We start from the raw sequence: 16,471 nt of genomic DNA, 5'->3' as shown, positions 1-16,471 counted from the left end.
GTATAAAGACACGAATGGTGTGAATATACTTTGCATACAACCATAGATATGAAAAATTGCGCTTTATATGTGTAATATGAATTATAATGCATTCTGCTGTCATATATAACAAATTAGAATAAAAAAATTTTAAAAGATGCCTAGAAAACTGATAAAACACATTATGCCTGTTTCCAGAGACCATGGCATGTGAGTAAAACAACTGACTCACTCTGAAAGTGGGTAGCACCATAGACTGGGGACCTTGGAGAAAAAAATATTGGAAGGGAGAAGCTCAAATATGTGTATACTAGATTCTTCTTAAGTGGATATTTTGGTTTTAGTTTAGTTTTGTTTTAGCCATAGTTCATGCACTTCATAATCCAGACTCTTTAGCTTTTAAATGTGGATTTGCACCAGCCACTCTCCAGGGGGCTTATAGACTCTCAGCTTTGGACTGGAACTTCATCATTGCTTCCTCTTATTCTGAGGCTTCCAGCTTCTTGGACCAAACATACATACATATACACATATGCATGTGTATACATATATACACATAAATACATATTTTGTTTCTTGTGACCAACCCTAATAAATTAGGTGGTAGAAGCATAATGAGAAATTTAGGACATTCAACTAATATCCATTCTCATTTTGCAATTCTGTTATTAATAGCTGTTAATAGGCCTGGTAATTATAAAGTTGCACCAACAATTTTGGTAGAGGAAAAGGTAAATATTATAGTAGAATTTACTATGATGAGATCTGGTATCTGCAAAGGTAGAAAAGAACCAAGAATTGAAATCTTGAGAAATTGGAATTAGTAAAAAAATACATAAGGAAGGGATATAGCATGAATAAAAACAGGGAAATGAGCACAGTAAATTTTATGACAGCACATTTCAGTGCAGAATGTATTATTGAGGGGATTGGGCTCAGTGGGGCACCTAAAATGCTTTCAAGGTAGCAGTCCATTCAATGATGAACTTCCATGTAATGTTTAATGGGAAATATTTATGCGACAAAAACCCAAGGCTTACTATACACACCCATCAATACTTTTACAAACTGGCATTATTAAATTTCTAAAATTGCTAAATCATGGTTAGCCAAGTATTCCTTAGCTATATTACACGTGAAGCTTTGCTTAGTGATAGTGTAATCTGGGTCATACCAACTTCTAATTTTAAAAAAATAACGTTGATTCTCTGTTTATTAAAGCATCTAAGGGAAAGATATTGATAAAATTCTTTCCCAGTATTTATACTCCCCCTGGTGGAGAAAAGGATAAATAACCAACGTCCCATACCCTGATGTTAATATATCAAAGGTAACTATTTAATTTTGCTTTAATAGGGGCTGTGACTAACAGTGCTTGTGACTCTAATTATTTATTGATAGATGATAACATCTTAAAAGTATCCCACACCTTTCTTCACTGCTATTAACTGATGTGGCTACTCTCCCATATACACATATTTGTAGGCCTAAGCACAATTCTTCCTTTGCCTCACATCCTCAGATGTTGTATAAGATTCAAGTCATATTGTACAAACGTTAACAGTACTATTTTGATATTTCTAATTTATTCCCACCAATATCTGATGTAGTAATCTCTTTTCGGACTTTCATTGACTAAGAATACAGAATTCTTGTGGTAGAACGATGTAAAAATAGAATTTGGTATTCCATATCTCCAGTTAAAACCAGACATATGGTCTAGCAGCATTAATGTCAGAACCTTTTGAGTATTCTTTTTCTGTCACAACATTCTTGATGAATGAAGTTACTATTATAGGTTGGAAAAGAAGAACAAAAATGTAAACATTGAATAGAAAACTTTAAGTAACGCACTAAAATGTATTAGAACACTGTTGAGAGCCACAGCCGAAGGGGCCCCAGCAAACTTTCAGACTGCCAGCTGATGATTGGCTCACAGTGGTCCCAGCAACATCTAGCTGATTGGCTCCTCTGCGGTGAAGCTCATTGGGCTGTTTCCCTGCCCTTTCAGGCTACGGAGCTGCTCATTGGGGGACTTTTTGGCTCCACCCATGCGACCCAGCCAATCAGCCTCAAGAGGAAGAGGATTGTGGGAGGTGTGGAGGCTGGTGGTTGGGGAGTGTGGCTTGTGGGAAGCCGGTGGTGGCAGTTGGGCTCTGAGGGTTTTTTCCTGAGGAGCTGTTTTGTTTGGCTTGTGTGGTTCTAAAAATAAAGTTAGTTTCTTTTGACAAGTGGCTCCTGAATTGTGCCCAGCCAGACTGCGGCATTTGTTATTATAAGTGTTCTCCTCCTTTCCTTTTGTTTGCTGAGGTAGTGATTTCCTTATAACATTAATAAAAGGTGCTTGCAGACTGAGTTCTAAAAATAAAGTTAGTTTCTTTTGACAAGTGGCTCCTGAATTGTGCCCAGCCAGACTGCGGCAGAACACGGCTCATGGAAGTTAAATGGACAAAACTGATGAATTGTCTAAATAAATATTTCATCTGAGGATATTTTCTACCATATTTGCTAGAAACCCACTTTATTACATTCTATAAAATGAATATCACAGTACCTGTGTATACTAGAGATTACTATTAGGAAATGAGAAAGATGTTGATGTTGGGGCTTAGAACACAAGTCTGTCACTTTGGTAGGCTGAGTACTTTGAGTTAAAGGAGATTCCAAGGCCCCAGAAGCTTCCTCAGAGGCAAGGTCTCTGACTCCTGACTCCCTCATTTCTCCCTCAGAAGTAGGAGAATAGGGGATAGGGATGTGGATCAGTTGGTAGAGTTATTGCCTGGCTTATTTGAGGCCTTGAGTCTATTCCCAGCAGAAGTGAAACACAGAAACCTTCCTCAAGGCAGGTCACAGAAATAGAAACCCTCTTTCTAAAAGCAAGCCATGCTGCCTAGGAATTTCTCTCTCCATTCTCCCAACCCCTCTTTTTTTTGGGAAGATCCTCACATCAGAGGAGTTCTGTCTCATGCCTGGGAGGAAGGAAAGCTATACACAAAGGACAAGAATCTGAACAGACAAGCCTTGCTAGATTTCTCCCCTCTCACCCTTTTGTTAATCACATTTCTACACAACTGTCCATCATAAAACCTAAATGTTAACAGAGGACAGTTTTCCTTGAGTCTTTGGGCCTTCGTTTCTGTAGCTCCCAATGTCATGTAAAACTTTGTTAACCTGTCTTTGGTATAGAAGTGTCAGCTGTGATCCTTTGACAGGTAAACTGTCAAGTCTTTCCACACCTACATTACCCCAAACTGTAGGACTGTGGAACCAGAACCACACCAAGGGTAAGGAGACACTGATTATATCTCGTACAGGAGGAGTCTGTCCAACTCATTTATTTTTTTCCCCATGAAAATAATAGGAATTATTCCTTTTATGTTCCAGAGTTCTTGTCAAGGCTATCTGAAATAATTTAAAGAGAAAAAAGCTACACAAACTGAAATGTTAAAGTGGAAATATTTCAGGATTTTGTGTATACAGAATTTTAAATTATTGGTATTTATAGATATATTTCCATTTACAAATTAGATGACCTTAAGTTTTGATTACAAACTGATTTTTATAATTAAATCATTTAAAATACACTGGAAAGACTCTGGAGAATCATTTAACATTTTATTTGGCAGTTTAATTGGCACCAATGAGTATGATTTTATATTTAAAGATGTTCTGACAAAAGATATGTCTGTTATACAGCTTTGCTTTTCTAACCCTCAATGTGAGGAAATCATCAGAGCTGAAAGCACACTGCCTTGTCCCTGCTGTTGGTGAGATCCTGTCCACACTAGGCTTTTCTTCTTACAAGTTTTAGGATAAAGTACTTATTGTTACAAGGAAAGTGCCCATTGAGTCAGAAAACCTTGGAAGTCATATTTAGAAGTTTAGAAGTATATGGAAGCCAGAGTACCTGCCTAGAATTTCCTGGGGTTCAATTCCCAGTACTTAAAAAAAAAAAAGGAGGGCTGGGGATGTGGCTCAAGAGGTAGCGTGCTCACCTGGCATGCGTAGGGTGCTGGGTTCGATCCTCAGCACCACATAAAATAAAAATAAAGATGTTGTGTCTACTGAAAACTGAAAAATAAATATTAAAAAAGGAAAAAATGCATATGAACAAAGAAAATCCATGAATAATTCAAGAAAAGAATGGTAAATGAAAGCTTATGCTTTGTCTGGAGATTTAAGAGTATATAAACAAAACCAAAAAAAAAATCACCCTCATTACTAACTCCTACATACATAAGCTTTTTATATATTTTGACATATATACTATAAGTAAGCACTATTGTTTATAGCAGGAAGAAAGATGAGAAAATACACTTTTTCATATACTTAAATGCAATTAGCTAATTAAAATCTGGGGTTCGGGACCCATGTGCATTAGTAAAATTAGGGGATCTATTTGTAGGTATGAAATAAAAATTGAGCACATTTATTTAAAAACTTCTAGAAATGCAAACATTTTTTATATTATTTTAAATAATAGATTTAGATCCTCTTAATTTAAAAACTTAGAGAAGAAAAAAATTAGTTTGTGAATAATCCAGTGGTCCTTTACACATGAGGTCAGATAAAATTAATGCATATTGCATACTCTTTGGATTAAGGAGATGACCCGGAATCCAATCAAACCTCTTTGCCATTTTCATTACATCAAATACAGAAAGACTAAAACAAAAATAAAAATACAAAAGGATTAAGATGCCTGTGGATATAGTTCTGTATTAAAAATCACTTCTTATTTAAAGGATTGCACCTAGAGAAACTGATGTCTTAGAATATAAAGCTTTAGTGTGATTTCTAATGTCAAAAATATTTGAGATTTATATTTATAATTAATAAAAAGAAATCTATGGAAATTTAGTACTGGCTGAACAGTTTATATAAAAGGTACTCTTAAGAAATATCAAAGTTAAGAGTTTTATGACATCATTTTTTTTCTGAAAAATAATCCAAGAACACTGAAACTTACGCATGTTTGCAGACATTCTTATCTGTTTATAAAGGTTATTTGGAAATCTGTAACTTCAGTCATTTCTGCCGCCTTTGCTTGAGTGGAATATTGCATAATGGAGTTAATTTAGAGAACAAGAACAATATATAATGAAAGTGAGAGTATTCTTTCTAAGTTCAGCCAAATTAAGAGTAGCCAAAGTCAACAGCTCCTCAAAATGGGTTCATTCAGAGTCATGAGTACCATGTGATTAAAGCCTCTAATGTCTCATTACTTTCTGTAGCTTTTCAATTTTAAAAAGTTGTATACTCTCAATTTGCTGTGGTTAAATTTCATTAACACCTCTTTCACATTGCCGGGATATCTGTAGTAAAATAACAGATAAATAATGTGGTATTAATTCCAAACTAAAATACCAATGTCTAAAAATGTTAAATTATTTGAAATTATTTCGAGTAGCTATTATACAGTCTAGCACTATATTACCTACATAAAAAAAAAAAAGAAAAAACAAACTATATGCAATTAGATTACATGACAAATGACCAGCATATCTTTGGTTATTTCGGAGTAATCAAATAAGAGGTACTAAACAGATTAAGGTATTTCCATTACATCTTCCTTAGAGTGGTACTCTATCTCCATGTCTAGAATAACATCACTTATCAGAACTGGCATGCAAAAAACCTCAGGTATTTCACACACTGTTGGTTCTTCATGAAGACTTTCCATAATTGTTTTCACCTAATACTATCATAAAGAACTGGCAGGACACTTCATTGACAGCTGCAGATGATACTACTCTGGCAAATGAACTGAGGCTGACTCTTCTAGAATCTTTTTATCTTCCTCCTTTTAAAACCCAATTAAAATGTACAATGGGTCTGGGGTATAGTCCAGTAGTAAAACACTTCTCTAGCTTCTATCCTCAGCAGCTTGCAAAAAAAAAAAAAAAAAAAAAAAAAAAAAAAAAAAAAAAAAACAGAAAAGAAAAGAAAAAAGTTTCATCAACTCTGTTGGCACTATTCTGAGTTTCTCATCTTAAAAACATTCTTGGGCTGGGGATGTGGCTCAAGTGGTAGCGCGCTCGCCTGGCATGCGTGTGGCCCAGGTTCTATCCTTAGCACCACATACAAAGATGTATGTTGTGTCCGCCAAAAAAATGGAAAAAAAATAAATATTGAAATTCTCTCTCTTAAAAAAAAAAACATTCTTTCACTATCCAGAGGGTTCCATTTTTCATTTGCTGATTTATTATCAACCATTAATGCATAGTGACTCTTATGGCTTAGGGCTAAGATATTGCTTGTTGCTCTAAGGATACAGAACTAGATAAAACAAAGTACTTTTTCTCCTGGAATCATTTTCCCAGAGTTTGGCAGAATGGGAAGAGGGCAGATAGGAACAAAAGGTAAGCAAATTAACATGAAAATATCAGGTATTAATAACGATAAGGAGCAACAAAGAGAGACAAGGAATGACTTAAGATTGAAGCATCAAAGGAGGTTTCTCTTAAGAAGTTGCATTTATTAAGCTGAGCTCAGAATGACAAACTGTAATAACAACTGACATTTATCACAATATGTTGCCGGAAATGTAAAACCCTGTAGGTAGCCCTTCAGTAAATGATAAATTCTGTTATCTCTAAAATATGTACTCCTTAAGAAAGTGAATCACATGCTTAATATTAAAGAATATAGTCAAACTAGTTTGAATTGCTATCTACACAATATTTCGAACACTAACATCTATGAAAATTTAGAATAAGTTTTCAAGGGTGAAAAATCCCTCCTAGTTTCAATATTATGTATTGTATAAAAGCATATATAAAACATGGTATTTGCATATAATTTTATTACATTAATAAAAATGACCATCTTATCCCACGGAATGTTGAACCTGATATAAATCTGTAAAAAGAATGAACATTTCTTTAAGATATTACTTCATCTTACTACCTTTACTCAGAAACCCAAGATCCATTTAAAAATTCCAGGCTACTGCCAGCAGGACTTCCACTTGTTCTCAAATATGCTTGAAATTTTACTTTTAAGCCTGATATCTGAATATCTGCAGTATTTATTAAGTTTCTACTTTTTAATTAACAGATTTCTATAGAAAACTAAGAACTATAGTTTTTACTATTCCTGATTATAGGATAAAAATGACAAAACCTATTAGCATTTAAAGAATCAAGCCTTTCCCCCAAAGATGAAACTGAAAAATAAAATGGGAAAGAAATGAAATACAGAAGCCACAATGGACATCTTATAATTACATTCTAAAAGGTACACTGAAAATTACACTATATAGGTACAGAGATCACAAACCAAAATGTCAATACAGAGATATCAAATAAAAAGTACATGCAGCACATATTTTGAATACTCTATTCTGAATAGCAGAGTGAGAAAAAGTCACTGTCTTAAATATCTTCTCGAACTGTAGGCCATTTTCACAAGTGCTATGGTGCCACTGTAGGTAGAGAAGTCATAGAAGGACAAGAGAATTGTGTGAGGAAAAATGGCACTGGTCCCACACTTTACTCTCCTACCCCTTTTTTGATGTTGCCTAATAAAACACTCCTTAATTCAATGATTTGACAACAGAAAATATATTATATAGCTAATTTAAGTGTGGAAACTAAGTTCATGCAAAGGAGATCCTTCTCTGCTCTCCAAAAATACGGACAAAGCACAATTAAATCACAGGAAATTACTCACATTTAAAATCATCTATTCAATTACTCAACCAGAACTGCAAATCAAAGAAACTGTGAAACATTTTCAAAAGCTTTCAGTGATAACATTCTTTATTGGTATACACACATTTCAAACTTTTAAATTATATATATCATGCAAAACTGTCTCACATTTGTCTAATTGTTCATTGTGATGATCTTTTTTGAGATGATTATACATTTTAAAGTGACTGTGACAGTAAAAATAATACAGGAAAATGACTCTCAGTGAAATAAAACACTGCAGCACAAATGAAAGTATTGTTCAAACGTTCTGTATACTTAATTCTAAGGTAATCTACTTTGGAAGACTATTATACACAAAAATGGCAGTTATTTTTATATGTACATCTATAGGCACTCCACGTAACTGATAAGAAATCAGAAGGAAATCTGAAATAATTTTACAAGGTTTGGTTATTTTTTTTCCTGTTTTGTTAGTCCAAAACAGGGCAATGCCCTTTTATTTAAAAAGCTTACTTTTGTTAGGCCTGGTGGCATGCACCTATAATCCCACCTACTCTGGAAGCTGAGGCAGGAGAATTGCTTGAGCCCAGGAGTTTGAGGCAAGCCTCCCAACAAGTAAGACTTCTTGTCTGAGAGAAAATAAAAACTCATTTCTTGTTTCCTTAGGAAGATAATTTTGCTCTATTTAAAAGAGAGGTTTTTTTTCCCCCTGATAGTATTTTTGAATTGGGACTCTTATTATTTATGTTATTTTTAATAAGTGGAAAGGAACATGGCTTCCTATTGTGGCAGAGAAACTTAGGAAGAATCTTCTTCCTCTATGTGACACTGAGAATAATTCTCTGAAGGGACAGATTCAATACTTTGATCCTGCAATAGTTCTAGTAGTACTCACAAGATTAAAACCTCTACCTAGCTCACTCCTTGAAATAACCAGTGATCTCAGGGAAAGGTGACTCTCAAATCTCTCAGAAACACATTCAAGTCAACTGGCAGTGCATAGACACCTGAAAGTGGAATGCTTTTTGGTAGCAGGTAACAAATACCAAAAAAAGGTAGAAATGGCTTTAGAATTAAGCAGTGGGTAGTGGCTGAAAGAATTTTGAGGAACACGACAGTAAGAGCTTCATTTGTCTTAAACAGATGGTTCATAGAAATCTGAAAGTTAATGCAAAGGAGGGCTTGAAGGAAGTTAAGGGGCTTGGTAGTGATTTAGGTATTCTCTAGGGTGAATAGCTAAATTGATTGAGAATAGATTATTAGAAGAAATAATATATGAACTGTAAACTTAAACATTTAGTTATTTCCAAGCAGATCAGAAGATCTGATCTGCTTTCTTCCTGCTGATTGTAATCCAATGTAAAAGCAGACAAACACAAGGAATCTAGGCCTGGATGACTTGGGAAATTCTCAGCCTACCCCACTGGCAAGACACTAAAATTAAGCGAGTCATTGTCAGGAAAGCCTGACTATAGGGTGTAGCTATATAGCATTTTGCTGATACCCCAGAAAAATCAAGAGGTGAGTATTCTAACACACAGAAGGCTCTATAAAGATATTAAGGGTGTGACTCACAGATCTCAATTATTTCAGGAAAAGCTAAAAACAGAGATGAGACTATTTAGGAAGATGTGTGGAGGAGTCTCCTATCTAATGGAGCTCCACAACATATGCAGGAGGCCCACAAGTTTTTGACAATATTATACCATCAGAAAGTCTGCCATCTTAATCTGAAAGGTATAGAATATGACATTAAAGAAGGAACAAACAAGGTGATAAAACTATTCAGCTACTACCATGTCCTACTTTTGAGAAAAGGAAAGATGATGAGATGGAGTCACAAGCCTAGAGGACTGAGCTATGAGTCATACATTAATCCCAGGCCATGAAACCTAATGGAGTGTGCCTGGCTGGATTTGTAAACTGTTGGCTCCAGCGGCTCCTTTCTTCACTCCATTGCCTGTTTTCTGAACAGGAGTTTAACTGTTATATTCTACAGCTGCCCTGCCATTACAATTCAGAGCAGATAATTTCTAGGTTCAAAGGTGGAAAGGAATTATGGCCTAGGAATCATACCCAAATCATCTCTTATATTTAACTTAGAGAATTTAAATGAAACTTGGGTTTTGAGCTGGTGAAACTCAGGTAATATTGTAGACTCTTGAGTTGATATTTTAATAGGCTGAAAATTTTGAGCACCTCTGGATGGGGAGAATTTACATGGAATGGATGTGAATCTTTGAGAGAGGCATAAGATTAACTTGTCTCCTCCATGTTCACGTCTTAATCCCCAAACCTGTGAATATGTAACCTTAAATGGTAAAGGCGACTTTGTAGATATGATTACTATGGTTCTTAAGATGGGGGAGATTATCCCAAATTATCTGGTTGATCCAGTCTAATCACACAAGTCTTTAAAATCAGAGAAGTGTTACAGGCTATTGTCAAGAGAGATGCAATGGTGCCGGTTTTTAAAATGGCAGAAGGGGCCACAAGCCAAGGAATGCAGGTGGACTCTTGAGGCTGGAAGGCTAAGCAAATGACTTGCCTCTAGAGCCCCTCAAAGGAATGCAGCCCTGCCAGCACCTTCATTCTGACACAGGAAAGCCATGCTCAACATTTATCTATAGAATTAAAAGATACCACATCTGTTACTTTAAACCATAAGTTCTATAATTTGTTATGGCAGCAATATAAAACTAACCAGAAGTTATGATCAAAGGTGAAGTGGCATCTGGAAAAAGAAAAGCTTTCTCCTCATTCCTAATGTAACTTTCCCCATTTTGGGAAGTACCTGGCTTCAGCAAAAATGGCAAATATTTATGGTGCTAATTCTTTAGATTCAGTCTTATCTGACTAAATTTATATTCCTGTATTTATAGAGTAGGTTTCCCCCCCACCCCCGGAGTAGAATACATTCTGGATTGAGCGCTTAACAATAGAATTTAGTTGATCCCCTAGAAATATCTGTTGAATGAATAAATGAACATGATCAAGTCAGGCTCTGGGAGAGATTATAATTACTTGATTTTAAAGTGCTTCTTACTATATCTTCTCAAGATCCAATGACTTACAAAATATAAGGAAAAATCATATTTTGTAATACTAAATCAGTTAACTAAAGGAATGTGTAAAACCTTAATAGGAGAAATAATTATATGATCAAACAATTTCAAAATCAGAATACAGATACTTTCAGTATATATTAAAGAGAAATTTCAATTTATTTATCAAAAGAATTCTTAATGACTGTTGGTCACTGCTGCATCAGGAAAATTCAGTGTGAATTTCATCAATGTGTTTATTAAAAAGGGGTTTTGCTCATTTTCTCTGCGAACAAATGTTGCTACATTAACACTGGGCATGTAACAAACAGATTTGCCTAGGAATTTAAAAACTATCAACAGAAGCCAGCCCTGCAACAAAGTCAAGATCTATCCCTAGTCCAAATTTATCTAAAGGCTGGAAGATAGAAAAAAAATAAAACCAAAACTTATTTGTACAAATAATAAAAAAAAAAATTTGGTTGTCTTTATGCTGGGAGTAGTTTTCTTATTAATATGGCACATTAACTATTCCTATATGCTATTGCATAGACAGCAGCAATATTATTTTAGTTGCTGGAGTATCACAGTGTTAAGAATATCTGCTTCTTGTAGTGTCAGGCTTTCATCTGTCAGCACTTTATTTGGAAATGAAGTCACCAAAATGAAGTCAAGAGTTGCAAATTCAGGACGGGACTGTATAATAAAGTTCCGAACATCCAGTATCCTAAAGAAATAAGACAAAAATAATTTGTTACAGAAAATGCATATTTTCATGCAAGCTATTAGCTACAATCATATAATCATAATAAAAAATTACATAATTCCAACTGTGATTTAAACATGCTGTGGGCTGGGGCTTGGGCTCAGTGGCAGAGTGCTTGTCTAGCATGTGTGCGGCACTGGGTTCGATCCTTAGCACTGTATACAAAAATAAGCAAATAAAATAAAGGCATGCTATACATCTACAACTACAAAAAAATAAATAAATAAATATGCTATAACTTTATTAAATTAAAATAATTTCAATGGAAGAATCATCTTAGTTCTTCAAAGTGAAATATGAATAATAACTTTGAAGTGTACCTAACACATTTACTTTTACTATAAAATAGACAACTTATTAAAAAAGTTAATATAATAATATTAACAATATTATTATACTTAAAGTATAGGCCATAGTTTTTTTTAGGATATAGAATATATTAGCAGCATATGACTCAGAAAAAGGTAAGTTGGACTGGCATATGGAAAGGTGAGTCTAAAACTATGCAAAGAGTTAAGTTGTAGAAATAATTCTAAAAATCACTTTTACACATGCACAATAACTAAAATCATAAATGTATTCTTTACAGTCTTTTTCGATGAACAAATAAAGTAAAAATAAATATTAAAGGGACATTTAAAATTGTTATCTGAAGTACTATAGTTAATGACACATAAACTTATATTAAATTACATCTGATTCTACTTCATATGGTTTTAGCAACAATGCAAAAGTATAGCTCTTAGTTTTTGTACGATAGCTGAATTAACATTAACATTTGGATGGTTTACAGGGATTGCTATCTATTTCATTTCTTATGCACAGCTATTATCTTATTATTATTATTTTTTTTGTACTGAGGATTAAACCCCCTGGTGCTCTACCAGTAAGCTACAACCCCAGTCCATTTTGAGTCAGGGTCTTGCCAGTTACTGAGGGTCTCACTAAGTTGCTGCAGCTGGGTTCCTGTGTCAGCCTCCTAGGACCGTGGAATTACAGGTATGTGCCACCATGCCCAGCAGGTTTTATCCTTTCAAATATTTCTTTCTGACAAAAATTTACTTTGAAAGTGAAGCTACAGAATGTCATATTATGTAATACTCAAGTTGTATACAGTGTTACTTAGTTTAGTAACAGCAAACTAGACACTTGGCTGGTAAAGCAGCTTACCTGTGTGTACTATTGAATCTTTGTACCAGACGACTCCCATCTGCTAACCTGATTTGAATTTTTGTAGTTGGCACTGAATCATCAATAAGAACAACTGCATTAAGTATTGACTTATCCTCTTCTTCTGGGGAGGAAGGTGTACTGACTATTTCAGGTGTAAGGCTAAGAAAGAAGAATTTAAGAATTAGAACACAACTAAATATACTAGACATGACCAACTAAAGACAGTAAACACTTAGATCTATAGCTGATTCTAAAATTATCCCTCATATAACTTTTGGACAAAGAAGAATATGATTTTATTTTAGTTTCCTCCACTTCTTTCAATCTCTTTTGTTATATTAAAATTCTTTGGGGCCTGGGGATGTGGCTCAAGCGGTAGCGCGCTCTCTCTTAAAAAAGAAATTCTTTGGGATCCTACGATGCTCATTCATTTATCTAATCTCTCAAAAACCTAAGTTTGCATCCTTTGCATCTTTATCTCTGTGATATTTCAACAGTTTAGTTAGAAACCAAAGCAAATTTGAGTTGATGTCAAAGAATGACAGATAAACTTTATTTCAAATCTCAGCTGTTAATTATGTAAAACTGAGTAAGTCAATTTCTTTGAATTTAGTTCTATCCTTTATAAAATGGGGGAGGGGAAGATAATACTGTTACGAAGGCATGTTACCCCAGTAAGTCCTTAATATGCCATGTAGAAGACAATGTCTCAGGTGGCAGCTATTACTGCACATACCAACAGCATTAAACAATATTGTTTGGCTAGTATTATTTAAAAATATCTGATTTCATTAGTTACTGCTTTTCAAAAAAGAAAAAAAACCCAAGTATTAAGAAAGAATGTATTTTTGTTCATGGTGATACATTTATAATGAAGTTTCTTCGAACATCTTATTATTTGACCCTGATTACTAGTGACATTAGCATTGCTTTCTAATGCTAACAAGATGTTCGGTCATTATAAATTAAAAGCTTATGTCAAAATAGAGTGATCTTTTGGTTATAATTAGAACAAATGGAGCCAAATCCTTTGTAAAAAAATAAAATCAATATTCTCTCATTTTGGGGGATTCTTTCAGAGTATTAACATTTATTCTAAAATATTGAGATTTAGATGGATTCTTTTTTTTTAACCATATGACTTATTTTTATTTTTTTTACTCATACATGACAGCAGAATGTATTTTGATATATAATACATACATGGAATGTACATACATCAATCATATTGTCTATTCTATTCTGCTGCCCTTCCTATCCTCCCTACTCCTCCCCTCCTCTCCCATCCTTTGTCTCTATCCAATCTAATGTGACACACTTTTTTTTCTTTTTCTCATCACAACATCATATATGTATTCTGTATAACAATGAGGTTCTCCTTCTATCTTCCGTGCAACTCCCCTTCTCCCTTTTTCCCTCCCACCTCTCTTCCCTATTTAGTGGTAGTCTTCTTTTCATGCTCTTCCTCCCTATCCCATTTTGAGTCACCCCCCTTATATCAGAGAAGACATTCGGCATTTGTTTTTTAGGGATTGGCTAACTTCACTTAGCATAATCTCTCATTTGCCTGCAAATGCCATGATCTTGTTATTTTTTAGTGCTGAGTAATATTCCATTGTGTATAAATGCCACATTTTTTAATCCATTCATCTATTGAAGGGCATTAGATGGATTCTTTATGAGTTAATTTCTTATATGAAAGTTTTATGAACATTTGAGCTTTAGAGCAAACTAAAACCAAACTCATCATACCTCTTTCTCCTTCGCTGTCTTTAGCAACTTCCTAACACAGATTTTAGAAACTGAGTATATATGGCACACGCGAAAAAGAAGAAAATAACAATTTATAATAAATGCCCAGACATTAAGAAATTTTTTCCCTCAAGTTTGGAATTGAGGACTTAAGTAGTTGCATGACCAAGCTGGTTTATTGTACCAATAGTCCAGTGTCCTTTACCAAAGAAGAGGGAAGAAAATCAAAGAGAAGATACAGAATGCTAAGGACCTTCTCTACCTCACATACATTACTATTATTATTAACATCATCTACCACCATCATCAACATCTCATTATTTCCTTTAAACCATGCTGTGATGCAATGCTGCATAATGGTTAACAGCATAGATCCTGGAGTCAGATTACCTGGTTATAATATGTCACTGATAAGGTGTGTGACCCAGGAGAGGTCACTAACCCTCCTGTGCCCAAGTTTCCTTGTTGGTAAAAGAGACAAGAGCACCATTATTGTAAAGATTAAATTCATTAGGATACAAAGGCATTTCGATGATCTTACGCAGTTGTTACTACTTGAAGGTGAGCTCTGGACATTAAAATTCTTATTCTAAGGACAACTCTGGAAAGAAAAGCTAGCCCCATTAAGCCTATTGATAAATGAGGAATGTTTTGGGCTCACTTCCATGATATAAAACTGCCTCAGATTGATACTTGTGTTTAGGAAATTCCTAAACATGAAAGTACAGAATGGGGAAACCAGGTAGGGAAAGAATGATCATGTGATTCTTTTTAAAATGTGTGTAATTATGTGAACAACATTTGAAACAGACATGGACGAATTTCCAAGATCATAGAGGCCCCCATATCATTTTATCAGAAAGGATTGAGTCATAGATCAAAAGACGTGCTCAGAATCAGAGATAAACAGTGGATGAGATGAAGATATGGTTTAAACAAACCATTTTAGAAAATTAAATTTACCACTGAGATTTCAAACTCACACTTATTTGCTACTTAAAACTTTGTTTGTCATTCAATTGATAAAACCATAGTAATATTTTTACATAATGGTTTAATGTTTTAAGCTTCACATTAAAAAATTTTTTTTTAAAGAAAGTGAAGTTAATTGGTGAAACAACATTTATAAGCAAATAAGAGGAAAGGATATGAGGGTACTAATTCCCTCAAATAGGAGGAAAACCACATTTTTCTTCAAATTCAATGAAGGTGAGAAGAGTAATACAGACATTAATAGACTTGGATACAGAGAGTAATAAAGTTTCTGTTAGAAAGAAAAACTCAGATTATCCCTATTTGTACATGACATGACTTTATACATAGAAGACCCAAATATTCCACTAGAAAACTTCTAGAACTCATAAATAAATTCAGCAGAGTAAAATTAACACATGTAAATCAATTGTGTTCTTATACATCAGTGGTGAATAAACTGAATGAGAAATTAAGAAAACTACCCCATTCACAGTAGCCTGAAAAAAATATATGGGAATCAATGTAACAAAAGCAGTGAAACACCTCTACAATGAAAACTACAGAACACTAAAGAAAAAAATTGAAGACGACCTTAGATAATGGAAAGATCTCCCAAGTTCTTGGATAGGCAGAATTAATATCTTCATAGAAATAGAAAAAGCAACCATGAAATTCATTTGGAAAAATAAGAGGCCCAGAGTAGACAAAGCAATCCTCATTGAGAAAAGTGAAGCAGGAGGCATCACAATATCAGACCTGAAATTATACTACAGGGCTATAGTAACAAAAACAACATGGTATTGGCACAAAAACAGACACAAAGACCAATTGTGCAACATAGAAGACACAAACACACATGAATACAGTCATCTCACACTAGACAAAGGCCCCATAAGTATAGACTGGAGAAAAGACAGTCTCTTCAACAAATGGTGCTAGGAAAACTGGAAATCCATATGTAACAAAATGAAATTAGACCCTTGCACAAAACTCATAGTGGATCAAGGACCTCAACATTAGACAGAAACCCTGCACCTATTAGAAGAATAAGTAAGCCCAAATCTACATCATGTTAGCTTAGGAATTCTTCAACAAGATTCCTAAAGCACAAGAGTAAAATCAAG

The 16,471-nt window shown here is 34.4% G+C and overlaps 1 protein-coding gene across 2 annotated transcripts in view; it reads right to left on the bottom strand.

The window, feature by feature from the left end:
- Window positions 1-8,141: 8,141 nt before the first annotated feature.
- Ubxn2b (UBX domain protein 2B) overlaps window positions 8,142-16,471 on the bottom strand; it is a 31,568-nt gene continuing 23,238 nt past the window's right edge. Inside the window, exons 7-8 of one of the 2 annotated variants that reach the window (XM_076835466.1) lie at window positions 12,618-12,779; window positions 8,142-11,408 (exon numbers count right to left, since the gene is read on the bottom strand). In XM_076835466.1, coding sequence (XP_076691581.1) covers window positions 11,246-11,408; window positions 12,618-12,779 — 325 coding nt within the window. In that variant the 3' untranslated portion in view covers window positions 8,142-11,245. Of the gene's footprint in view, window positions 11,409-11,530; window positions 11,603-12,617; window positions 12,780-16,471 lie in introns of those variants that run through there. The other variant, XM_076835467.1, reaches the window with a different exon arrangement.

This window comes from Callospermophilus lateralis, chromosome 16, assembly GCF_048772815.1.
Source record: "Callospermophilus lateralis isolate mCalLat2 chromosome 16, mCalLat2.hap1, whole genome shotgun sequence".
NCBI lineage: Eukaryota > Metazoa > Chordata > Mammalia > Rodentia > Sciuridae > Callospermophilus > Callospermophilus lateralis.
Note: the sequence above shows the minus strand (reverse complement) of the source record. Positions and strands in the feature narration are given on the sequence as shown.